The following is a 27,684-nucleotide window of genomic DNA, read 5'->3' as shown; positions in this document are numbered from 1 at the left end:
CTCCCCCTTCACAATTTGCTGTCCTGTCCATTAAAGGCAAAATGCCCCAAAAAAATATCTTAAAAAAAACACAAGTTTATTTTCTAACATTTTACTGGTGTAAATGTTGTATTCTCGGTACAAGACAGTGTTCAGACAAACATGTAGAGGTGCATGGAGTAGCATTCACAAACTCTGTGAGATCAACTGCCGTTTCCAGCGGCATTTCTAAACTCCAAGTTGTGATATAAAGCTATCATCGAACGGCAGGGGGAAAGAAGTTTAGTTTTCTGTAGTGATTTTTTTTTTTTGCTGCTGTGGCAAAGGCGTTACCAGTGCAAACACTGTGGTACACCAGGCTAACCCTTGTTTTGCTGTTGTCCAAAACAAACGGCTCTTTTCTTCCTTTTTGGCAGTTTTGACAGTGCCTTCCTTGGTGCACTGTGCTAATTATGATAGCGCCACCACATTGGCGTAATGCTGCAATTGCAGTTACAAATGACAGAAATCCACCAAGTGCAACGGTTGTTAGAAAATAGTGTTTTCCATTATGATGCCAATGAGAGTTTTGTTGAGAGTTGGAGGTGAGACAAACTTTGATAGAGGCGGCCGCCTGGTAATACTCCATGCTGAAAAAAACCTGTATTATTTTAATAAAAGGACTGTCTTCCAAATTTGGCATGGAAGAATTTGACTGGCCTACACAGAGCACTGACCTTGACCTTATCGAACACATTTGGGATGAACTGGATAGCCAGGCCTTATTGACTACATACGACCTCTGTGGCCGATCATTCTTATGTTCTTGTGCCTGAATAGGCGAAAATCCCTGCAGCCAGGTTTCAAAATGGTGAAAGTAGAGTCTGTTACAGCAGCAGATAAATGCCCATGGATTTGGAATAAGACGTTCAACAAATAAATATGGGTGTAATCTGGCTGTCCACATAAAGCTGGCCATATAGGACATTTTGTACTTATTCACCTGCATATTTAAACCTTGTTATTCTAGTTTCTGTTCATTTTGTTGCTCTTGCTTATATAATTGTGTTTATCTATACTGTAATTCTACCACTTCTATTTCTGTCTACTCTGATAATGCAACACCTATTGTATGCAGGGAGCTTTTCCTCATCCGAATCAAGGGTCTAAGGATAGAGGGTGTTCTCCACAGATTGCAAAGCCCTCTGGGACAAAGTTTTGAGTCCCAGCTATAAAAATAAACTCGAGTAGACTAGAATTGATTTGACTACCTGCAGTGTCAAGTGAAAATCCAGACGCCTGGCTCTTATTCTCACCTCCAGCACTGTCCTGATGCTTTGCTCGATGTCGTTATACAAAAGTTTTGGGCATCTCTTCAAACACACTCAAATGCTGCTGAAAGGATCCATCCAGTGTAACCTTTTCTTTTTTTTATCCTCCATGTCATGATAGTTGATTGTGGACTTTCTCCTCGACACAGGCCATAAACCTTCACAGACACAAGCAGCCTAACAAGACTTAAGCATGCTCCAAGATGCCGAACCAGTGGCTTCTCTCTCCCTCTCTTTCTGTCTCTCTGCTTCAGAAAATGAGAGGAGCTTCTCAAAAAATGCGACTCTATAACAGTAGCCTGTGTGTCCCCAAGGATACTGAGCTAGCACGGTCTGCCAGTCTATCACACAGGAGCACACCGCTTTTGTGACAAACTGGCAGACTAACATCTTTCATTCCTGTAGCTCCTCTGTGCTCTTCTTTTTCTTCCTAGACAATCCTCACAATAACCTCGCTGGTGAGTGCATGACTACACAGTGTTCCCCGTTGCTTTCTGTTGATTCAGTGCAGCGCACTGGTGGATATCAGCGCTTCAACACTCCACATTCATTTAAAAAATGTGTTGAACACACAGCAGAGAGCTGTCAAAATCTCACAAAAGGTCAGAGTACAGATTTAATTACTTTTTATTGTGCTCCGCGCATGTGTATAGCAGTCAGTACCAACAAATATCCCCTCTAACCCCCTGATCATTTGCTTGCAGCAGAAAGTCATGCTTTGTCAAAGTTTGCCAGAGGATAGACTCGCGCGCAAGCTCTATTTTAACAGGTGAGCAGCCCGGCCATCCTTAAATCCTTCAGAGGCTGTATCCATTACAGGATCCATGAGAGGTGGGTAAGAGGCAGAGAGCATGGAGGGGCTGCTTCACTGCACACCACACAACCTCTCTTTACACTCTAACTGGCAATTGTTGAATTCACACTCGTGTCAGTCTTCTTCACAATTTAGAGCCCTGTCAGGTATCTCCTTGTGGACAAAACTTCCCTGCAGTCACTGATGTCTCAGAATCAAACTGCAAAGTAATTCTACAGTCTGATGGCGTCCCGTTCTGTTTTTCTTTTTCTTATTACACAGCGGCCTTAAAGATTCATGAGGGAACTTGCATTCAAACAAGCTTAATATCCATCCTGTTTCATACTAGTAACAACACAGTCTGGCAGAGGGAAGTGAATCATAGTGCCCCAGTGACTTGGAAGTGCCCAGATATGCAAATGTGTGAGTCGGTGCAATAGATTATTCAAATGCATAGATGCTTCGCCTTTGGGGTCGCCCTGCTGCCGAGCCGTGGTCACTCCCCGTACGTAATAAGTCCCTTTTCCCCAGAGTCGAAGGGGGGAGGGTGGGGACTGCTTTCAGACGCACGGGTGACACATGGTGACACAGTCTAGCCGGTTGCCTCGTAGGCCACCCACACAAGACCTGAATGGATGAATGGCTGCTTGACAACCTTTTTTGAGAATTTCACAAGACGTCTAGCTTTTTGGAAATAAAATGTACTCATACTCATTTTGGAATAGTCACCACATGCATGTGGTTTGTCAGAACAGAAAAGGCAAAATCCAGGAAGTGGTTTGAATGATGAAGCTAAAAAAGCATCTGCAGAGCCTGCGCATGCATCATCATGTTGCTAATTATTCCCATGATAGTGAAATTATCTTGGGAAAATGGAGCACAGAGTGGCTTTAAAGGAATAGTTAAGCATTTTTGGAAATGTGTTTCTTGGCTTTCTCACCAAAAGTCAGATGAGAGGATTGATACCACTCTCATGTCTGTATGGTGTGTATGTAGCTGGTCAGCAGCTGTTAGCTTAGCTTAGCATAAAAAAAGGAATAAGGGGGAAATAGCCATGCTCTGACCTAAAGGGGGAAAAAAGGAGGGGGATGACAACTCACTTTAAGGAAAATTACGTGCTTGACTATTTCTAGGTCAGGACCAGTAACCTCCTGGAGTCTCCACAGGTTCAAATCTGTTGACTTGAATTGATTTTGACACTTTCAGGCTCCAATCAAGCAGAATGCATTTTGGCAACTCGAGCACCTTTTTGTAGTTGTTCTCAATGAGAGTGAAACATTTTGCTAGCAGCTTTTGTGTTGCTGAGTGCCATATATTTTTTCACTCAATGCATGTTGCGTTTTTGCAGGAGCATTCTTAACACCTCAAGATGAGAAAACCATCTCACGACAGAAAAGCTCTTTCACCCATTGTCAAATGAAGTGATGACCACAAATGGTAGTGTACAGTTCATAGTTTGTGGTAAGCTAACGTTAGCCTGCTTTCAGCGTCCTCCTTGCAAATTTATTTTTCCTGGGACCGTGAAGGCATGACCTGCCCTACTCTGCCTTATACTCCGCCATTTCCATGGCAACATTGTAACTGCCAGAGCAAATACCATAAGGCTACAAAACTGCTACAAAATGGACAGTTTTGTTGTCAACTTTAATCTACACAGTGGACTTAGTTTGATGAATGGTTGGAAGAAGATGAGGGTGCTGCTGCTGTTTCTTTGGTACATAATGGACAAACACATGCTCTTTATGCATTTATGGGCTAAAATCTATAGAAAAACTTACAATCCTAAAATTATTGTTTAGCCTTATGAAGTCTAAGTGATTCATCAGATTACATGAGTTAGTCGTATTTATTTATTCTTATTTTTTTCTTTAATTCATATAATTTATGGTGCTGTTTGCTGCTCTACCGCCCTGTTAGTGCAGGTGTGTGTCTTCCTGCAGTGAAAAAGTTGTTTTTGACAGGCTGAATATTTCATTAGATAAAACATGTTGTGGATTTTGGAAATAATGACATCTATTTTCTTTCCAATTAATTTTGACTTTTGGACTTTAGAATGCTCTTGAGTGATTGGAAATGTTTGGCATCCTCTGGTGTCCTCCATCAGCTGTGCTGGTGACACAGTGCTACTAGCTTAAAAATACATGTGAAGTTTGTGGATGTAGGAACAAAAAAAAAATTTGGGGCAGATATCTTAGTCATACCAAGACTGAGCTAGCAAAAAAGTTTGGTGTTTATATATGGGGTATTTATTCAGTTCGGGAAACCCGACGATTCTGCTCTTGTTTGCCAGCGGACTCAACAGGGACTAGAAAACGGGTCCGTTGCTAGGTCGTTACTATGGTTCATCCTACTTGCTGGAGGAGTAAACTAGGTTTCTTTACATATGGGAGTCTACTGTCGTGACTGATTCTTTCCCAGTTATTAGTCAGACCCTGTGTATTTCCATGGAATTGGAAACAACAGTCACAAAACGTTTTTTATTTTGACAGCTAATTGCCCTCAACTAAAATTTTATTTCGTAGGTAATAGTTGTATAATCGCAATATTACATTTTAGGGTGTGTTTTGTTTTGTGACACGACAATGATGCAGTAAGGACCGGGGCACTTGCAATGAGGTTTGTACGCATCATTGACATTAACGCACACCCTTGAGTGTACATTAATATTGCTTGATTTGCTAACATCCTTTTACTCTGTGATGTTGAGGGAAAGCAGATGGATGTGGAAATAACTTTCAGCAACACAACAGCAGCAAGTCAAAAGCTTTACTGTCACTGAACACCATAATCAGAAGCTACCTAAGGCTTCTACCAAAAAGCACCCTCTCTGCTTGGGGCCAGCTCCAACAAAAAGTCAGCATGGAGCGCTTTGCAATTCGCAAAGTGCAGAACGCACTATGTCTGAGTCTAAGTGGAAATTGTTTTATACATTAGACATCAGAATGTTTTATACATTAACTGTCAGTGTTGAGTGGTTTGCATTCTCTATCACTTGGAGTGTCTGAAACAGCACATTTCAACCATTTATCCATATCATTTTGCAGTATTTAGCAAAGTATTTATCCTATATTTTTAGCAAACTATTTTAACTCTATAGGGCTATCCATTTTTCATCCATGCATTCAATAAATGATCAATTACTTTTCGTCACAGCAATTCTTTAGACCTCTGTGTTCACTTGCAAACTAGTTTTCATACAGTCTCAATTACAATTATTGCCTGTTTTTTTTTCTGATAAGCTTTATCAGGCTTTGGCTGCACAGACAATAGTTAGTAGTTAGATGAATTTATTTTTAGCTTTACAATATGGTAAATACAGAATACCAGCAGATGTCTTCTTTAACTCTACAATTAACAAAACCAACTAACTTTAGTGAGATCCACCACTCTACAAACTATCAATTAAAAGTGCCAAAGTGCAAGGTGAGGCTGGTACATTTCGCATGATTATTTGTCAAATTAGTGACTAATGGGAAACCTTCCCCCCACTGCAGTTTGATCCATCTGCCACCGGTCTGAGGCTGTAACTGCTAGTTGCTAACGCCTACACAAGCACCAGGCATTGATTCCTCATCCTCACATCGCAAACCAGGGTATATGCAGGAATCCTGAGGTTAATTTCAATACCTTTTTAAGACTTTTTTAAGACCTTCCAAAAAAACCTTAAGACCTCATCGCCACTTGACGCTGTCGTTAGCAGCAACGCATCTTTAACTTACTAAACAGTTGTAGTTTGCAATTAAATCTATGGAGCACAAACATACAACAGAACTCAGATAAGATGAGAAGGATTTTTTATTGTCTTTTCCTCCTCTGTTTGGCACCTGGACGTGTGCCGTCGCGTGATGTCGCACAGGTACGCGCACGGCCCCGAGTGGCCGTCCGAGTGTGTCTACCTACACATCGACATACAAATACACATACAAATCTGCACACTTGGACAAGAAGTACAGCATCAGCAGATGTGACTAAATCTTTGGTATTAAAAAAGCAAAGATTAAGTGTGTGTTTAGTGGATCAATAATGATGGACAGACAAGACAAAGAAGATGAATCAGAGTGCTCAGAAAATAGAGCACTTAGGCAAGCAATTAATATGTCAAGGAATCCTCCCAGGGACAAAAAATCTGCTATAATAAATGTAAGAAAGGCTTCAAGGGCTATTACTTAGGATTATCGTCATTGATTTTGTCTATATCTGTGTTAGTGTGATGTTAATATCTCTATTGATTCACCACTTTTGAGCAGCTTTTGATAGACACCACTCACACGCTGCATCTCATAAAACACTGGGTTTTAGATTTCATTACAATGTCCAGACCGTTCTCTCATTTCCTCAAGGAGGGTTATGATCATCGATCTGCTCCAGATAGAAAGCATAAGTTCAGCGCATGCCTTGATGAAATGTGTCTCAACTTTTTTTTATTTATTAGCGTAATAGTGCATCAAAAACAAGTGGGACTGGGAGCCCCCGAGTCAATATGGCTGCTGGCCAGGACAAGCTAATTTCTTTGGCTTTGCTTCAGATGTTTTGCATAACATGACTTGAACTGACTGACAAAAAGTAGAAGGAAAGAAAATGCAGATAGACGCAGAGATGGAAGTAGAGCTTACTATGTGTACTAATCGCCAAAAGGAGACATGACTGTGCTGTGTATTACTGGATGTACAGTGATGTGTATTAGTCTGTCGTGCACTTATGGCGACCACAGGCCCTAATGATGACAGCTAATGGTAACAAGCACAAATTAAAGGGTTCCTGCCTTTTCCATTTTCATTATGGTTATTGTTGTTTACTGTGGTTTTATATGGTGGACCCACAGGATCTGCAGACTCAATCTCCTGCAGCCAGCTTTGTTTCTGGCTCTATTGAACCAGAAAAGATGGACTCTTAGTGGATATCTGGGGGCTTTTCTGCTTGTGATGGTCTGTGTGTTCAATTTCATTACACACTTAGTGACACACTTCCAGACATTAACTGTATGAAATCAGGAAAGCAGGCAATCAGGCAGCAATGCTATCTCAGACCATTGCTTTGCTCTCTTAAACTCCAAGCACTACTGACTGCAAAGTATGCACAATAACCTGACTGTTGTATCGTATATCATTTCTACAGATTAGATAATGGCATCCTCCTTTCTGCGAACAAGAAAGACAAGCTCTGAATTATTTGACTGACAAAAATCTCGAGCCTGGAATCGCTGCTGCACTCATCTTAAAACTGATTTGATTGTAACACTCTTTCTCGACATGCAAGCATGTTGTCATTTCCAGGTTTCAGGTTTAAGTTTTAACAGTAACTTCTTGGTCTTGCTCCAGCCACTGTTTCTCAATCCCTGCTCTACACAGTTCCCTTTGTTAAGATGTGGCCCTCACTACAAAAATGATGGAGGATCTGTCAACCCCGTCCCTCTTTGCTTGTCATGGTGATGCATGCTATGGTAACCGCAACACTGGTGCATGAAGAAGAGCAAAGTTCTAGGGCTGTAGTCTCCTGGTCGACTAGTCGATTATTTGGTCGCTATGCTTTCATCCGACCAAATTCTCATTAGTCAAATAACCGCCGTGTTACTTTCATAAAGAGAAAAGTGCTACATCAACAGCTTTCCACGATTAATCCATTATTTCCTGCGGCGGGGGGATAGGCTAAGTTACCTGTGAAAATGGGGGTGTTTTCAAAACACCCCCTTTGTTGACAGAAAGTTGGACTCGCCCATCTTCACGCTCAGCATCGCAGTGACGCAGACCTCCTGTCAGTTTCTGACACAATTTCCCTCAGTGAAAACGAAGCTTGTATTTACTTGTATTTCACAGATGAGAAATAAATTGTGAAGACAGTAAAGCCTCCACTTAAATAGCATTTTAAGTCTTGTGTGTGATCTATCCTTCAGGGATTTATACTTCGGGATTTATCCTGGCTTCATATGAGCAGAGGAAATCTCCGCTCATCGCTAGACTTATTTATACAGTGTAAATTGCCATAGGCTGGCGCTAACGTTAGCATGTTGTATTTGCTTGGAAAATGTGTTTAGTATAAGACAGTTGTTTTGTCGGTGAATCTTGTAAGTTGCAATGGAGCCAAATTGAGTGCCGTTACCTTTGTTACATGTTGCTGTTGTCCCTGGTTTTATATAAGAAGAGGAAAAGATCGCTAGATGCTTGGCTAGTTTATACAATGTAAAATGCCATAGACTTGTGCTAATAACGTTAGCATGTTGTATTGGTGGGGGAAAGTGCTGTCTGTGATTTATAGTGAATCCAATTAGCATACTTGTTTTTGAAATTGTCTCTATTATGCCATATTTAACGTGTGTTTTGAATCAACTATATAAATAAAGTTTGATTTGAACTAAACTTTAAAGCATTTGACACAGTCCTCCACCGCCGACTAGTGTTTTGGAGGTGTAACTGCAGAGTGACACAGACACAGCACCACAGAAGTAAAAATAACGTACAGATTTTTTTTTTTTCCACGACTAATCGATTAGTTGAAGATTATGTGCGACTTTAGTCGACCAAGATTTTCTTTGGTTGACTACAGCCCTACAAAGTTCAAATGCGTAGTCCCTTTATCAATAAGTTGATTGACAGAAAATTATTCAGCAACTACTTAAATAGTAAAATAAGTAGGGATGCATTAATTTATCAGCGACACACTGCTATCAGCCGATATTCGCTTTGTTGCCTGCTATCGGCCTATCTGCAAATATGGTGACACTCTAATGGCAGTGGCCGATATTGTTTTCTGTAGTGCCGCATCAATTTTGCACAGGCTAAAAGGCAGAGCTGGAACATAATGGTATTCCTTCATCTCAGACAATATAAAGCGTGTCTAGGACCAACAGAGATCTTCCCAGGGACACCGTCAGGACAAAGACAACACAGTAAACTCACTAGCAGGGCATCTGGGGATGCACCCTATCATTTCCCTGATAATGCCACATTGCAAACAATTCATCTGTGTTGGTTTAAACAGGAGGAGAACTAGTTAACATTAGCTGTTAGTAGGTGCTGGCTGAAACGGATGCTGACTGAGGTTGCACTGAGTTACATTATGATGCAATCAAGCTCTATTCAGTAAAAATGAGGACGGGGCCAAGGTAAACTTTAAAGTTCTCATGAGGTGTTCAATGTAACCTTGTAGAATTTAGTTTTTGGTGAGAAACTTTGATAAATAGGTATTTGTAGGAAAACATGTCGATGTTTTCACGGCAATATAACAGATTAGCGAGGGAAATATGATATATACAGTAAAAAAAAGGTTTTTGAAGCAGTTATAAAAACACATTTTTTTATGAAAGAAGGTTATGTAAACAGTTGTTTCATAAATGTGTACAACTAATTTGTGCTTGTTCAAAGACATTGTAATGAAGGACTGAATGGCCTTCAAACAGTTATTTCTTTGTTTCCCTGGCACAAAAGGGGGAAGAAACAACACCAAAAACATCCCTTTCAGCTATTAGCCAAATTGTTATTTTAAACGTTGGTACTGACCCAGAATTTCACAATCAGTGCATCCCTACAGTTGATTTAAGTTGCAAAATGCCACTCTTTTGACCCTTCCAGCCTCTGAATTTTACAATTTCTTGCTATGATATTATCTTGAATTATCATTAAAATGAATATCTGTCGATTTGTGACTCTTGGTTGGACAAACCAACAGCAAAAACATTTTTAAGGAAACAGATTGGATAACATTTTCCATTAACATGATGAAGGAAAGGTACCTGGATAGTGGCAAAAACATTGAAAAACATATACCAACAATGTATTTCATTGGTTTTCCACAAAATAATTTGATCTTTCATCACAATATCTGCTCATAGTGACTACAACCCTATTAAACTTTAATTTTTGTGAGGCACTGGCAACACTTGGTTAAGGTTAGGGAAGCGTTATGGTCTGGTTTAAGACAGAAAAAGTCTTCAGTGACATAAGGTGTTTATTTAAATTTGACCAAACCATAATATTTCCCTGACCTTAACCAAAGTGCTTTTGTTGCCTAAACCTGACCACAGACAGGAAACCCTGGATTTAGGTTTCACAGTCATGGGCTTTTTACATCCGCCATCCACCCAGTAACGTCCCTATGACTCCAGTGTGGTACAATATTTTTCATTCACTTTGAAAGCAATTTAGTACTACAAAATATGTAACTCAAGGACTCTCAGAAGTTGGGCATCTAACATTCTTGGCTGATGTTTCAGATGCCAAACAGTTAAAGAATCAACAATGAGAAAGAGCTTCATTTGAGGCCCTGATAGAGAGGCACATTTCAGCGTTATGTACAGGCAGCTCAAGTGCTCTGCGTACTTTAGCCTCTGTCACAGAAGCATTCAGGCTGATGCAGCATCCTCAAAACTTCAAGAACCAGCTCTACTTAATATTAGCTCCACACTACCACCTCTGTGTTCCTCTGATCTTTGCCTGGTGCAACCTAAACTGCTACAGGTCTGCAGCATGTGCAAGATTTTGATTGAATCCGACAGGACCTGAAAGGACCTGAAAATCACCTGATAACACGGGGCACACAAACTGCACATTCAGTCAGGCAATCAAAACACAGCTAAATAACTCACTCGGCTTAATCTTGGTAGAGATTGTACCTGTTACAGTATGTCATCAATGAGACAGACATGCTGCTTACTGATTAGAGCTGCAACAATCAATTGATTAATCACTTAGGCGCAACTACTAAATTGATCGCAAACTAATTTGATAATGGATTAGAATTAGAATTTATTTTGTTCTGCAAATAGAAATAAGAACATTGTGTATTAATCTACAAATGAATGTACATAAAATCACAGCCTCTCAGAGAAAATGGCAGATACTTAAACAGCACAGTGCAAAGCATTACAGTAAAGTCATTTAACATAACTTAGGCACTTCTGCTGTCTGAAAAAGGCGTAGGCTGAAGCTACAGCTTATAACACCCACCGTGTTAACAGCACATCATATCTAGCAGTCAACAACAAAACAAACCAAAACAGGCAAACAAGGCAAAAAAATAACAGCAAAGGCAAAATACAACACACAAAAAACAACTGACAAAAGGCAACTTATACACCCTGTACCTTGCTCTTCTACGTCAGTATAACAGTCGGATCATCCATTTTCATATTTGATCAATACGTTCTTTTTAAGCATTTGTTTAAGTCTACGTAGTGTTCAACATGTTTTCAATTCCTCACTACAAATGATCCATAAACTCACTCCTTTCACTGAGACACCAATGGACCAATGGACCAATGGTTTTTTGAACATAAAAACACCTCTCAAAGCATGTTGACTTTTCCTCTTTTCAAACAACGTCTGGATATTTTCAGGTAATATTTGTTTTTTTGCTCTGCACATAATTTGAGCTGTTTTAAAGTTGACTAAATCTTCAAATTTAAGAGTCTTTAGTTTAATAAATACTGAGTTCATTGGTTGTCTGTATGAGGTTTTGTTCATAATTCTTATGGCTCTCTTTTGAAGTATGAAACCTGTATTTGTATTTGTTTTATACTGTATGTATTTCCCCACACTTCCACACAATAAGTGATGTATGACAGAATCAATGAACAGTATAAGGTGTATAATGAGGCTTGATTTAGAAGATCTTTAACTTTATTTACAGGTGATTTTGAAATTTTGGCTTTGATATAATTTATGTGCAGCTTCCAGCGTAGTTTATTATCTATTACAACGCCCTGAAATTACATTTCCGATACTCTCTCATTTTCAGCTTTATTCATCACAAGTTTGCTGTTCGAGTTGGCTACATGATTAACAAAAACTTTAAATTTGGTTTTACTTAAGTTGATTAGTTTAAGTAGTTTTCTTTTTTATTAAGAAAAACAAAGTCAGAATTCTCTTTCACTTGCTTCTTAAATATGAATATTTTCTGGTTTCTTTACTCCTCCATGGCAGTAAACTTAATATCTTAGGGGTGTGGACAGAACAAGACATTTGAGGACATCATCTTTTCTGACATTTTATAGACCAAACAACTAATCAATTATTCAAGAGAATAAGCAACAATGAAAATAATATCTGCTCTCCTACGATTGGGTTTATAGCCAGACTCTGTAGACCACTATTGACATGTGCCACATAAAGTTCTTGTGAATGAAAATACTCTTCAAATAATAAAGCAAACTTTAAAAGGGAGTTTAAAATGTAACCCTTAAGAGCCAATTAACTGACCACTGTTATCAACTTTGTCTGACATGATTTTCCAAAGTCTGTCTGCATGTGTCTAGTTTCTATGAAGTGTGTTCAAATATTTCTGTGTGCATTTTTAAGCATTGTGAATTGGTGTTAGATAGGACCTTGGGGTCAGTTGCTCATTTTCACTACTCTTTAGTTGCCTTATACCTGCTGTTTTATTTCTGTGCTAATGCTGTTCTTAATTAGCCATTGGAAACCAGATGCTCTGCGAATAATTAATCTCACACCAGATGTAAATACTGTTAAAACAGTTTTGATGGTTTCTGCAGAGCCATAAAGCGTTGATTTGCATGTTTCCATATTTACTCTTTCAAGTGGTACTTGTTGAAGTTGGCTGGCCCTCTGATATTTCTTCTATTGGTTATTTGATAGTTCCAAAGATACCATGCACGTTTATCACCCTCCTTGGTAACACTTAAACCCCTCCATCTATCATTTACTACATGCAGTATATAATGTATAATCAGTGGCGTTTTGAGGTGGAAAGACATGGGCAACATCTACTTTCGGCAGATGTAAAACCAGAAAATTAAGTTAACGTTACACAATTTGACACACAGATAATGCGCTATTTCACATTTCCCACACAGTTTAACACAGGTGATAATAAGACTGAGCACATACCTGTTCTCCTCAACTGGTGTTTCACTGCTCAATACCCCGTTTATGTGCGCTGTCAGATTGGGTAGCTGTGTTAGCTCTGACTACTTCATTTGACAGTGTTGTCCTGCTGCTTTCATGTTTGGTAATCCACTCAGAAAGATGCTTGGGATCCTGAAAGTCTGTTCTTGACCAGGCACCATCCTCTCCGAGTAATAAAGCACACGGGAAGCAAAAGAAAAAAAAGCGACTTCTCCACCAAGCTAGCAGTTAGCCATTTTGTTCCCAGAGAACCACTCCACGTTAAAGCTGACTATTTTTAGCAGAGGTTTGGTTTCTAACAAAATTCCCGCGACTGAAGCATTTTAAGTACATTTAATTTAATGCTACAGAGGATAAAGTTGATTTAAACCGCACTTTCCGTTTTATTTAAATAAAATACGAACTTTTGACAGCTACTAACAAGTGAAGACAACTGTGCTTCGCAAACAGCCAATCAGAATGTAGCTGGACGACAGCTACATGCGCTTGCGCATTGGTATTCCACACTCCCGGCATTTGACGTTGCGGCTGCAACCAAATGAAATGTCCACCATGGGTGAGGACTCTCATTCAAACCAGCAACCCCGGACCTGTAATATCATGCTGTATTTCAGGATTATATCAATTTCTATATTACTCAGTAGCATTAAAACCACACGTGTTTTCTACTGCCACCAGGTGGAGCTATGCCCACAAGAATGGATACACAATGGGTGCTTCTCAAAGTCAAGGATGCTTCCTTGGTAGGATGGCTTCTTCCAAGTCTGGTCCTACAGAGGCTAGGTAAGACTCCTTCCTAGCATTCAGTGAACACACATTGTAACAGAAGATGAAGACAGCAAATTGTGCACAAAAAATTGCGAGTACTTCTTTTGATACACACATGAATGCTTGAAAATTCTCTGAAGAAAGGACTCTGTCCTCACATTCGAAGGATCCTTGACATTGGACCAGTATGGTGGGATTCGATGACATAGCCTCCTTGAAATTCAGCCATTTAGCACCAAGTGTTTATCAATATATAATCAATGATTAGGGTATAACTTTGTCAATGAGGCACCTATAACTAGTGTATAAACAGTTAATGAGTGATTGACAGCACATAATCATTTTAGATAGGGGAGACTGGGGTTGGTTGGCAAACTTTCATCTCTTACATATTTCTCTGGCATAATTTACATCAGAATATTATAACAGGCAGCAAATGAAAGTAAAGTCTCAGCTGTAAATAAATAAGTTTCAATATGCGCAATTGTTTTCTAAAATTAGATGATATGTAGATCTTCTGCACTTGTGCCAACCCGCCCCACTGCAGAGTTAATTGGCACATTGTTGAAATGCTATGGTTATAAAAACAATGAAGCCATCATTAAAAACAATTTGAACATTTATTTAAAGACGAACCAGAAAACGTGAATATTTAATAGAATATCGCTCAATTTTTAAAAGTCTGCACCCTGTCCAGGGTGTACCACGCCTCTGTCCCAATGTCAGCTGGGATAGGCTCCAGCACCCCTGTCACCCCAACAAGATAAGCGGTTACGGAAAATGAATGAATGCACAGTTTTGTAATACGTTTAGTCCACTTAGCATTTTCTGACTTTTGATACTAAAACTGAAATGTTACCCTCACTGAAAAAGTCAGTGACTTTCAGATGGTTTAATATGGCGTAGATGAGTGCAGGTGAAGAAAGCAAACATTTCGATGTTGCATAAATGTTTCTGTGACCTTCTAGGGACCAGAAAATAGCTGTGTGCCAACCAAACCTGGTCTCCCCTACAATGTGTTATAAAAAATGTAACAGTTTAAAATATGCTTTAGAATTCATTGAAATAAAGCTGGAAGCTTCACACGTGACTTCTGAAATAGTTTTTAAAAAAAAATTTAACTCAAGGATCACTTACTGCAGTTCTTCTGGAGCTTTCAGACACATGTCACTGCCTTCGCCAGCAGAGTGAGTTTGCTCTGTTGTCATGAAAATATCTGTCTATCCATCAGTTACAGACGCTTCACAGAGGGAAAAATGTATTAATAAACACCTGAAAATATCAATAATATGCTTCTAACTACATTATGGTGATTACTGTGTACCTTAAACCACTGATTAATTCTTTACACACATACATATGCTAATGAATAAATAATCCGGGGTTAAAATGACTTGTTACAATTTCATGCCCAATTGAAATATTTAAATTCTTCCAATAAAATATTATTTAGTAGGATATGATATCTTTTGATGCCATTTAATGTTTTCAGAATGCAAGTCTCAATTCATTTCCCCTTGCATCCCTACAATAAAATGATTGAGAGCTAGTAGATTAATTGATTTACCTATTTACTACATACATACTTTAATTTAAAAAAAGAGTAAGTAAACTCAGCTAACACAATGCATCAAATATTAGTGAATCGACTGTTTAAATATCAATGTTCAAATGTCCTTGGATTATAAAATATTGAGGTTTTAGGAGGAGGACAACACTGATAGTTTTGAGTAAATATGCTAAATTGACTTTTATGAACTTGTGTGTGGTTCTCTGACCTCCGTGGCATTTACTGTATTGTCCTACAAGGCAAATTCCAGCCATCTGGTACTCCGGGCAAGTTCAAGCAAATGTTAAGATGCGCCGTATTTGCAACTATTATCTGCCCTCTGCTCTACTGCAACACATAATTTCACCCTATTCCCCTGACATGATAACAAAAAAAAAAAAAGAGCTTCATATGTCACGTCTGATGCTCAAAGTGCTGCGGAATTACATTTATGCCATTTGAAAGACAGACAAACAACATCTCTATTGAAACATCACACACATCATCATACACTACAGCAGTGGCAGATGTATAGAAGCATAATTATACAAAGAAATTGCAGTTATTTATGTTTCAAAGGCACCAGTTCAAACACTCCTTATCCCCCCACAACCTCCTGCTGTTAGTGCTGCTGCTGTTGTTGTTCCTGCTGTTTGTGTTGCTGCTGCTGCTGCTGCTCCATTCGCCGTCGCTGTTAGTTCTGGCTCTCAGCTTGCTCCTACACCTTTGCGTTTTTTATTTGCGACCGGATTCACAGCCAGCTGTTAATTTACAGATCGGAAAAACAAGAGCAGGAGTGAAATATTACCTAATCTCTTGGGTGGGGTCATTTTTTCCTCTCGTTGTGAGGTTTGACAAGGTGCTGATGAGGCATAAAGCATCCTCAGAGCATACTGTCAATCTCTACTATAGTCCACCATGCAAACTTATAAAAATCATAAGAAATACTAAGTTCAACCACCAATGTAAAATGAGAGCATCCTGAGGATCTCATCTAATTGCTGATGCATTACTGGCCTCTAGTGGTGAACAGTAATATGAGTGTAATAAATTGAGTAAACAGTAATAATGCTGAAATAGAGGCTCTCAGGCAATATGGTGATGCTAACTGTAAGTAAATTATATGACACTCGACAAGGCCAGTGTTTATAAAGTCACTTCAACATTGACTTAACTCAGTGCTAAGGACTGTTGCTTCTAATGAGGGTAATCACCTTGGCAGAATTCCACTCATTTCCGTCAGATAATTACACAGAGTCACATGAGACTGAGGGCGGAGAGATAAATTCAGTGATTGGAAATCCAGTCAAAATGAGATCTATTGTGATAGAGTTCAAAATAAAGTAAAATAAAACCAGAATGAATATGTGGCTGTGGGTCCTCAAAATGAATATTTCATGCGTAATGTAAGATGGAACGCATACATAGGCAGCTACAGACAAAAGACATGCGTGTTAATCAAATGTAACCTGGAGGTCACTTAAATTGGCGACTGAATTAAAACAATTTTCTCTGGCTGAAAAGAATGAAACAATGAAGCCCTCCCATAGTTTAAATTAAAAGACAATCAGTGGTGATTACAGCACAGCAACTTTATTCATGACATACAGTGAAAGACTGGAACTTGTTCCTCTTGCACTCATTTTGAAATGCACTTGGATATTCTCATTTCTTCTGCACCGGAGCGTCGTCCCTCTCCGCTGGGAATATTTCAATTTCCTTGATGATCCGCTTCGCAATAACCTCGTTGTTTGCTGAAACCATCCTTCGAGACATCAAATCGAACTCTCCCCCTAAATTGTCAAACAAAGCCTTTATTAAGAGGGGTTTAAACAAATTACAAATCCTGCTTTTATTACTTATTACCTTCTCATTCATTTATTTTAATTTGTAAGACTTCAGTTCAATGCTACATAATGACTTGATGCTCTGTGACCAGATTTGAAAGTGTACACACCATCGACATCCAGTAGTATTCCTCCGGCTTCTCTGACTATAACCGCTCCAGCAGCGATATCCCAGCAGTGGATCCCAATCTCAAAAAAGGCCTCCACTGCTCCAATCGCCACCAGACACATGTTGGTGGCAGCTGTCCCTGACCCACGGAGCCTGGCAGGACACAGTTGGAGATGAATGAATACAAGTATACAAGTACGCTACAGTGCTCTATAAAGGCTGCAAACATTAAAGATGTGGGGTAGTAAGGAAAAAAAGTCTTTAAAATGCCAATATAAAAATTCAAAATGCAGCTCTCTGACTTTTGATAAAGCAGGAAAAATGTAGCATCTCATGAAGTACTCGCTCTGTCATCTCTATTACCAAAGAGTATTCACTCAGTCCAAAAATGCAACATGTTCTCATCCCATCTCGTCAAATATTGACGCTCTGCCTGTGGACTTCAACATCTACGTATGACACACTAGGTATCCTAATATATCTGTTGCTGACGTTTTGGGACCCCATGTCAATTAACGCTTGTTACATACATTGCTTGTACCAGGCAACACACAAGGAAATGCACAGTTTCAGCTTGTAAGATACATGCAGTCTTTAAAAAATAAACTTTCAACGTAGGCAAAACAGCTCGTATTTACGTTCATCTCCTTGTTCAACGAAATCACGTGGTTAAGTTTAGAAAAAAACACCATGGTTTGGCTCAACATTCACACAGGAAGCAAACAGCAAGCTCTTGAGTGAAAGTCCAGTGTTTGTGAGATGCATCCAACTCCCCTCCCACTCACCCTATAGAGACTTTTCAGCTGCTTATATTACATTGTTACTGGTGGTGTTACAAACTGCAACCGGCTGGCAAACCAGAGAAAGCCTTTGACGACCAACATTAACAACGCCACATCCCAGTGCATCTGATACTGCTGCAAAAGGTGCCTCTTGTTGGTATCTCATGCCCAGATCACTGATAAAGCGATGGTATCTGATGAGTTTGGAATGATAAAGGGCTGAAAAACGACAGTTGCAATGTTAGGGTATGTTGTTTCTCATAACTAGTTTGTCCATGGCATGACATCAGCTTCACAGTCTCTATTTGCAGTATGTAGCAATGTTGCTGTGTCTAGTATTCATATTTAAATCAATATAATGAAATTTGTGTTAATAAGTAATAACAACACAAAATTGCATGAATTCTGTAGTTAATGCCACCCTGCTAAGTTAGCTTTAGTATACCTAGAAAGGTCTCTGTTGCGAATGGATTTAGTTACGCTAAAGCCTCATTTAATTATGTGGAACAACAAACTTAATTACCAAGAATCCATTTATTAGAACAGATTTTTACACTTACAGCTAGGGAAACAGATATCAATATTAGAAAATTAGCATTTTTATCAACAGGCCATAGTTCATAGGAAATAAATGAAGCCTGTTTTTCTAGGTATCTCTATTTGGCAAATATTCATATTTTAATAAATATAATAAATTAATTTACAATTTCCCATACAGAAAAAAGTGATTTCAAGGTAGCTTATCCACACCGGATTGCATTTATTCTACTGGTGTCAATTCCAAAGATGGCTTGATAGTCTGCTAAGATAGGGTCCATGTCATTGGTTCGACAGCCCATTGGTTCGACATCCCATTAGTCCGACTGTCCGTGGTGCTGAACGGCTTGCGGCGGGCGTATGGTGCGCCGCGACCGGCTTGAGGCGGAGCAGGCTCACGGCTTATGTGTTTGCCACTTTCTTTTTCATTTTAACCCACACCATGATCTTTTCCTGACCCTAACCAAGTGGTTTTTGTGCCTAAACCTAACCAGACCTTAACCACAGGGCATCATGATGATTTCGGAACGGACTTCGGAACAATGAGTTTAATATGGTCGGAACAATGGGATGTCGAACCAATGGGCTGTCGAACCAATGGGCAGTTCCCCTAAGATACAGTAGTTAGCTTTAGCAGGAGTTTGGCTAGCAGGATTTTTTTCCTCTTTCGCGAGTCGATTAAGTTACACTCATTGAATTATGTGGAACAGCAAACTCAGTATTAGACAGTATTAGGAAATAAACTCTATTTTGATCATTAACAGACCATAGTTTATGTCGCAGCTGGGTTTTTATGGCTATCATGACTGGCTGAAGCCTTATTCATTTTATATAAAACTCAATTACCAACAAGATTTATCAAAATGGATATGTTTTAATTACAGATAACTAGGGAAGGAGCAATAAGCACATTTAATTTTTAGCTTTAGCTACAGCTAGCCGTGTCTGTCTCTGCAGCTAGCTTTCACTTCACAGGCTGCAGCTCTCTTGCTTTAGCTGTGTAGTTGGCTGCTTCTCTGTAGAAGAAACAATGTCTTCTAGAGGCAGGAGACTATAAAACCTCGGGAGAGTTACTGTGGTTTGGCTTGGTTTTATCAGCCTTTTGCTTTCACTGCAGATTTTACATGCGGTTTGACAAGAAATTACACATCTCCAAGGCATTATCATATTTAATATAAAACAAATGCCAAAAAATCAGATTCCAGTCCATTCTCAAGTTAAACAACAACAACAACAACAACAAAATGGTTGTTCATTTTTGGCTTTGTAGGGTAACACACAACATAATAATGATCAGTGTACGTGGAGACAGCTCACCCATGCACTGGGATGCAGAGAATCTTCTGCATGGTGTTGAAGATCTTGGTTACTTTTTCTTTGCTCCTGTCAGTCCCATGCTCAGAGATGATAATCGACTTGTGGATATCTGCAATGACAGCATGCCAAAGGGATTACTGCTATATTTGATTACAAGTTTGACAGTGACTGTAAAGGTGCATAGACAAACAATCACATTCACAATAACAGTCAAGTGTCCTTCAGATTGAATGTAACATTTTCTATCTTGAGGATTCTGCTTGAATGCTTTATTAATTTGGTTTAAGAAAAGAGGGTAACCTTGAGGTCCTTAATGTGAAAGTGATGACTGTGTGTGGATACGTTTTCGGATATTCCATTTCAAAAGCAAGGCAAAAACGTTTTTGGTCAATGCAAGGCTCAATCTGTGTTAGTTCCTTCTTTCTTTCATGTTCAAATAAGCAAAATAGTATGTCCAACCGTTTTCACAGATGACTGCATTACCTTTTACATCAGACACCTGAATCGGCTCATCATCGCAGAAAGCTCCCTGCCCCTTCCTTGCTTTATACATCTTGTCCTCCAAGCAGCTGTAGATCACACCGAACTCCAACTGCAACCAGACGTCATTATTTTAGCTTTTACTTACTGAGCAAAGTGTGGACAAACTAATTTTAATAACTGGAACATTTTCTCTTGTTTAATCTGACATACCTTCTTTTTGACAGCAAAGGCAATAGACACAGCCACGAAGGGGAATCTGTGAATAAGCAGTTTCATATACATTAAATAAGCATTATTACATAGCCAGAAAAGGTACTTTTTGTCAATAAAAATTTGTCTTTTATGTCCCATATAAATCACATTTCAAGGACTGCTTTCTTTCACCTGTGTAATACTACAAAAATTAGGCATATCCTAATTGGTCAACGCATTTGTTATGTTTGTTCACACCAAGTTTTTCGTGATGCTGTACTCGCGTGAGTTTGGACGCTGGAATGTTTTGTGTTGACTCGCTTCATACGCACGAATAACTTCCATCATACGCATGTGAAATCGCTGAATTGATGAATGAACTTCCACTGGTATGTCCTCTGCATACCTCAGTGTTGATTGGCTATTGCAGCGCAAATTGGTCACTGAAGTTCAGATTTTTCAACTCTTGCGCATAAACGTATGACACGAAATCGCACTACTCCCTGAATTTATGCTGCTTAATTTGCATATTTCGCATGGTGTCCATCGCATCCAGGGTGCCACCCAGCAGGACTTTGTGTCTCACCGTGTCTTTACATGTAATTCACTCGCATGAATTGTTTTATTCGCACCCAGTGTGAACACAAAATTACATCTAGGCTGGATTACTGCAATTCCTTAACTAGTCCAGAATTCAGTGGCACTAAGGAACTAAGAAAAGTGATCATATCTCTCCTGTTTTAGCTCCTCTGCACTGGCTCCCTGTAAAATCCAGAATATTTAAAATCCCTCTCCTAACTTACAAAGCTCTAAATGGTCTGGCTCCGTCATATCTTAGAGAGCTCATAGTGCCCTATTATCCCACCAGCACACTGCGCTCTGAAAATGCAGCGTTACTTGTGGTCCCTAAAGTCTCCACTAGTAGAATGGGAGCCAGAGCCTTCAGCTATCAGGCTCCACTCCTGTGGAATCATCTTCCTGTTTCAATCCAGGAGGCAGACACCGTCTCCACATTTAAGACTAGACTTAAGACTTTCCTTTTTGATAAAGCTTATAGTTAGGGCTGGCTCAGGCTTGTTTTGGACCAGCCCCTAGTTAGGCTGACATAGGCCTAGTCTGCTGGGGGACCTCCTATAATACAGCGAGCCCCTTCTTTCCTTCTCTCTCACTCGCTCTTTGGTTCCTCTTCCTTTGCTAACATTCATGTCCAGTTACTGCATGTCACTAATCTTCTTCTGCCGAGCCTTTGTGCAGAAACATGGCAGACTCTGTGGAAGACAACCGGCTCACGAATTTGGGTTTTTCTTAAGATAGCAATGTCATGACCGCCCTACTCTGCCTTACTCTGCTTCTGATTGGCTTACCCTGACATTCTTGCCCTAACCCTCACCAATCTGACCCCTCTTGCCTAAACGTAACCAATCCAACCAATGAAGGCAACAGAAACTAGCCAATCAGAGGGAGAGTAGTGCCAGCCATGCCTTTGCTATCCTAGGAAACACAAATTCATGATCCATTCCATATGTAGACAGAAACGTCTCATTTTGAAGCAACAAATACACAATAATTCTTGGTTTCAGGTGATTTAACTTATAAAAGTTATGAATATTTTATTCCATTTCTGCCAAAATATTCCCTTAAAACCTACACACTGGACCTTTAGGGGAAAAAATTACACTTTGAATGCTTCTTGTTATAGCGCAACCGTTGAGTTTGTTCTGTTTGGTTTGATCAGGTTAAAGAAAATCCATTAACACAACTAACTGTCCTTTAGCAACACTGACATCTTACCCATGCACAAAGTTTGTGGTGCCGTCCACAGGGTCTATGATCCATGTTGGTTTATCAGTTAAGATACAAGGCTCCCCCTTTGCCACAGACTCCTCACCGATGAAGCTGCAGCACAGAAGAAGAAAGGACAAAAGACAAACATCAAGATATGACACAAACAGCGCAAAGGTTCATAAACAGGTGAGTGTGCATGGGGGTATGTCTCACCAGTGTGCATCTCCAAATTCTTCTTTAAGAGAGCCGATGATGATTTTCTCCACCCTCTCGTCAGTCTGAGTGACGAGGTCTACGGTGGTGCTCTTTGTTGAAACCTTTATTTCATCATCCGCAGCTTTCCTGATTACCTAAACAAATGGTATATCATTGGTACATGCTTAGAGATCACGAGGATGGATTATCACAATATCTTCCAAAATATTCAAGCCAATGTTGCAACCATGAGGGGAGAAATACATTCAAAGATTGCTCTTATACGTACTGCTCCAGCTGCTCTTGCCACTTGAACAGCAAAATCATATGCATTTTGCCATGGGTCTGCCATTATGTTTGTATGGAGGGCTTACAGAGGGGAGCCTGTAAAACAAAGCAAGCTTGTAAAGTGCAGCAATGACTCATAAATGCATAAAAGTGTTATTCATGAGAATTTATAAGAAATGTAATACACCTTAATAAATGTAAAACAATTAAAAGCTTTTATTTAAGAAAAAAAAAAGGTAGCAGAGTGCCTGATGTAAAGGTGTAACGGAGCCGCCCTGTCTCTGCAGCAGCACGAAACAATACTTCTTTCTAATCCTGCATGCTTAGCACACTCCTCCTACAACAGAGTGAGTTACGCAACACTTCCGCAGCTGGCATCTGTCTGTCCTGCGTTGCATTTAATCACCGCCAGATGCCACAGGTTTTAAACTTAGACATCAGTGCAGTTAAGAAACAGCAGAGGTGGAGGAAGCATTCAGATCTTTAACTTGATTGAAAGCAGCAATACTACAGTGTAGAGATAGTCTGTTACAAGCAAAAGGTCTGCATACAGTATCAAGTATTGGCATCGATATATACTTCAAGTACTAAAAGTCCAAGTACTCTGAATGGCCTGTTTGAGTGTATTATATTGCTGAGTGTAAGTGATACATTGTGTTCATCACTTTAATGTCGCAGCTGGTAAATGTGGAGCTAATTTTAATTACTTTATATACTGATGGATAGTTTGTGTTAAAATGTGTTCTGCAAAGTAACTTAAGTTATCTAATAAATGGAGTAAAAAGTACAAATAATCGAAATAAACAAATACAAATATATTTAAGTGTATTTAGGTAAAATACTTGGGCAATATACTTAGTTACTTTCCATTACTGAGTAGCTGGTGCAGGTGAGGGTGTGGGTTTGGTTTCAGAAGTGGCATAGAGCACAGAAAGTCACAAGTTTCGCAATAAAAATTAAATGCATGTGAATGCAACTTCCTGCTTTTTCTTTAAATGTCATTTAGTGTTTGTTGATACTTGATAAACTTTGTGTGTGAATCTTTTTACCACTGAAGAACATACTGTACTTTAGCTCTTACTTCTACACATAGTGTGGAATATTTTTGCTATTGCACATTATGTGTCACAGCAGTGGCTGCTTTGTGACAAATCCACCCTCAGGAGGAGTTTTTTGAGAGTTTGTAATTATATAATTACCCATGAAATGATAATCACCTGTAGACATTTTATACACACATGTATCACCTATGCATGGCTATAAAATGAAAGAAAATCTTACCTTGTGAAGTCAGGTGGGCAGGCTGTCAAAGGTGACCCCGAGATACCAGTGCACCTTCTTTTGCAAAACTTCAAGCTTTAAGTTCCCTCATTGGAGAGATGAAGCAACTACAAAAGCTGGCATGACAGAGTAGGAAAAGTACTAGCTCCGCCCTCATGAGTTTCCTCATAGCAACCCATAAAAAAAACAACATTCTGTCGATAAAGGCAGACATGCAATGACATGATGCTACCTATGCCGTGCACAGAGTGCATTAATGTAAGTAGAAATATTTTCAAGTGTCTTTGTAATCCAGGAAGACACACCCTGCTACAGTTTGGTGTATGTGCAACAGTTGATATGATGAGTTATTAAAGGCTGTACAGTGTAATGGAAAATCCCATAAATCAGATTTTCTGAGGTAAAAGTCTTTTTGAGAAATTAGTGTGCATTCCAGCTCCTGACTTAGTTTTAACATGGGGATTTGGCATGACAAACAAAAGCCCCTGTCAGTTTTATATTTCCTGACAGTTTCACAGCTATAGAGCTTTCCCTTTATGTCCTTTTATTGTATTCCACTTGTGGAAAATACTTTGAAAGGTCCTCTGGTGAGTCAGCAGAGATTACGAGTGTTTGCATGCCTGTTTCTCACTGTGCAAGTCTTGGCAATATCCTCATGAAGTGAGTGAAAGTCTACACTGCAGATACACAGATCTAGATGTGTCTGTTTCTATATTTATGTGTCAAACTCTTCACTGTAAGGTGAGGTAACTTAAATGCTAATAAATTCTCCTCCTCTGTGAGAGTATCAGGAGCTACTGCAGGGTACAAATATCAAATGACAATAGTATGGTAGTGGTTGAAAGTAGCCATTGTAACAGTACAATAAAGTCGACTTGAGTCTAGGATATCACAGCACTGCGAGTTTTACAGCATATGTGCAATGCTTTGGCCCCAGGGTGACATACTTTGGTTCTCTTTCTCCTTCAAATGCATTATGCACAAAATACTATGCTCTAAAGTCTTCAAGCTACTTCTCTTAAAACACCAAGAGTTGCCTCGCAGGAAGTCATACCTTGCTGCAAGTCTGATTGTTCAATTTGTGGTAAACGCCGCATGTCTCAAAAACACGATGCCTCTTCACCTGCTTACAACATGAAGTGTGACGATAACGGTGATACGTGGCTCATTTTAGTGTTTGAAAAAGGTCAGCAGCACTTAAACAAGGTGAACTGTAAGTGATTATTTGTGCTACTGTAAAGATTTAACACAGTTAATTACAGGTTCACACCAAAACATGTATTATTTTCTTCATTGTCTGAAGGCTGTATGACGCGCGTCAAAACAGCCGCCCCCATTATTTTCTATTTACAAACCCACACCGGCGGCGGCTAGACGCGTGCCGACGCTATTGTCCTATTTTTCCAGCGTCGCCGCCCTTGAAAAAGCGCTATTTTGTACTTCCCAGCCTAGCGGACTGGAGTGTGCAATAGTAATCCGGTTGACGCCCTGCAGCGCGACGCTTTTTATGTGTGTTGGGGGTGGCACTTGACTCGCGTCAATGACGCCGCCGGTGTGTTTTGGCCTTCAGTCTTGTCTGTGTTTGTAAAAAAGCAGAAACACAGGGTTTTTTTCTTTTTGCGGGGGCCCGTTCAGACATGATGTTCATCACTGCCACACCTTGCATAACTCAAGTTTATGTGTGCTGAAATACCCTAAACCTGTTTTGACTGTTTGCTATTGCACCAGTGAAGATAGGATAGGTGACAATGCATAAATGCTCAGGCTGTCCTCTTTCACTGTTCATACATATACTTACAAAATGAAAACAAATCACTTACATTTGTTTATAACTGACATGATTGTGATCCAGGAGCCAGGAACAGCACTGGGCTTTAAAGCCAATTTCACATAGTAGTCAAACCATGTAACTACAACTTATGAGTCCATCGTGTGATGACACTGGGCCCAAAAAGACTTTTCCCCTTCCACTTATGGGGAAAGAGAACTCTGCAAATCAGTGGATACATTTGAGACTCGTGTCACAACCCTGTCTCACTCCCAGCTCGTCAAATACAGAGGTTTGGTCAGTGGCCCGTCAGCATCAGACACCATTGCACAGAGGTACCCCTTAGCGGCTGTATGCTATGCGAAGGGCAGTGGCATTTGTTGACACTGTAGGCAAATACTGTAGTATAAAGAGCGAGAAAGTCCACACAGGGCAGAAGGGAGGGGAGGTAAATGGGTCAAACAAACTCTGGACTTTCACCTGAGAACCTGCTGTTCCTGTCCCACGTAAAACCAAAGTCTACAGTTATTTAAATAACAGCATAGTGTGTTAGTATGTATACTGAACTAGTGACATATGGCACGTGATGTTACATTATGTTAGTAACAACCATGGTTATTTTAAGCCAACCATACTGCTTTTTTCTATACCTAAAGTCTTGGGGCTGCTGTGAAACTGTGCCTACTTAGGGCAACAAAAAGTTTATCTTGGGTGTTCCTAAGAGATCAACTCTGAGGAGTAGAGGCCTGACTCCCAAATCACAATGACCTGTGTATGTAAGCAGAACATACACAAATGTATAAAAAAACACAACTATACACAGAAAATAATAACAAATAAAAAAAGAAAGAAAAAATAAATATAAAAGAAAAAATATATAAAAGAAAAATAAACAAAATAAAATAAATACATAAATAATATAATAAATAAAAATGAATAAAAAATAATATAAGGGGAAAAAGAGTTAATCTCATCCAATTAAGTAATCTACACCTACTGTAGCTTATGCGCCCAATCAGTGACGTGCTTGTCTGTTTTACTGGACTGTGCTTGGCATGGATTAGTGTGTTGTTTTTGTTGCTGTTGTTTGTTGTTTGTACATTGTGGGATGGGGAAGCTACAAACGAATTGCCCCTCGTGGGATCAATAAAGTTGTTTCTATTCTATTCTATTCTATTCTATTCTATTCTACAGGCCACTGACTGATCGTCGGAATTTGACGAGTTGGGAGTGAGAATGTGTTGCGTTTCCCTATCAGGAATTGTTCAGTTTGGTCCAATAACATTTCAAAAGTCTACAAGAGCTGCACAATTTAATCATTTTATCTCTATTCAAGTTAGAGGAGGGCTTAACTGAAAGTCAGTCGCTGGGCTGATGGCAGTTAGCAGCTCCAGTGAAAGTCTCTAAAGCACTTGTTCTCTGGGCCGATTACTTTTATATTTGGAGAGCCAAACTTTTTTGGCTTTATGCACCACTGAGCAACTTTTATAGGAATGAACCAGGCTCCGCCTCCAATGCTGTATCCAGTTCTCTTTATACATCCATGATGACAAGCGACAAAGTCCACATAGGGACGAAAGTCAGGGTGTTGGATGGGTCAAACAAACACAGGACTTTGACCCAGGAGACTGGAGTTCGTGTGCCATGTCAAACCAAATTTTACCATTGAGTTATTTTAATACTGAAGCTCAGAAGGTGACATCACATTGTCACGTTACATTGTCACACTGTCACACCATGTTAAGACGCCCAACCACAATCTCCTCCTAAATCTAACAGTACAGGTAGGGACGTTAATTTGCAAGATATCATATGAACCATTGTATGCCGATATGTTGAAATACT

The 27,684-nt window shown here is 39.6% G+C and overlaps 2 protein-coding genes across 2 annotated transcripts in view; both read right to left on the bottom strand.

The window, feature by feature from the left end:
* The window catches only part of LOC126398032 (cadherin-7-like), a 263,786-nt gene extending 250,632 nt beyond the window's left edge, over window positions 1-13,154 (bottom strand). Inside the window, exon 1 of the mRNA XM_050057199.1 lies at window positions 12,921-13,154. The gene's annotated coding sequence lies outside the window, so the exon portion shown is untranslated. The remainder of the gene's footprint in view (window positions 1-12,920) is intronic.
* A 3,672-nt stretch (window positions 13,155-16,826) lies between these two features.
* Window positions 16,827-24,215, bottom strand: LOC126398088 (inositol monophosphatase 1-like). The gene is made up of 9 exons (XM_050057285.1): window positions 24,072-24,215; window positions 22,792-22,886; window positions 22,521-22,657; window positions 22,314-22,418; window positions 20,541-20,586; window positions 20,331-20,439; window positions 19,848-19,956; window positions 17,213-17,364; window positions 16,827-17,048 (listed from the first exon to the last, which is right to left on the bottom strand). The coding sequence occupies exons 2-9, from the start codon at window positions 22,852-22,854 to the stop codon at window positions 16,921-16,923; spliced, it is 849 nt and encodes a 282-aa protein (XP_049913242.1). The 5' UTR covers window positions 22,855-22,886; window positions 24,072-24,215; the 3' UTR covers window positions 16,827-16,920.
* Window positions 24,216-27,684: the final 3,469 nt, after the last annotated feature.

The sequence above is a fragment of the Epinephelus moara genome, chromosome 11 (assembly GCF_006386435.1).
Source record: "Epinephelus moara isolate mb chromosome 11, YSFRI_EMoa_1.0, whole genome shotgun sequence".
NCBI lineage: Eukaryota > Metazoa > Chordata > Actinopteri > Perciformes > Serranidae > Epinephelus > Epinephelus moara.
Note: the sequence above shows the minus strand (reverse complement) of the source record. Positions and strands in the feature narration are given on the sequence as shown.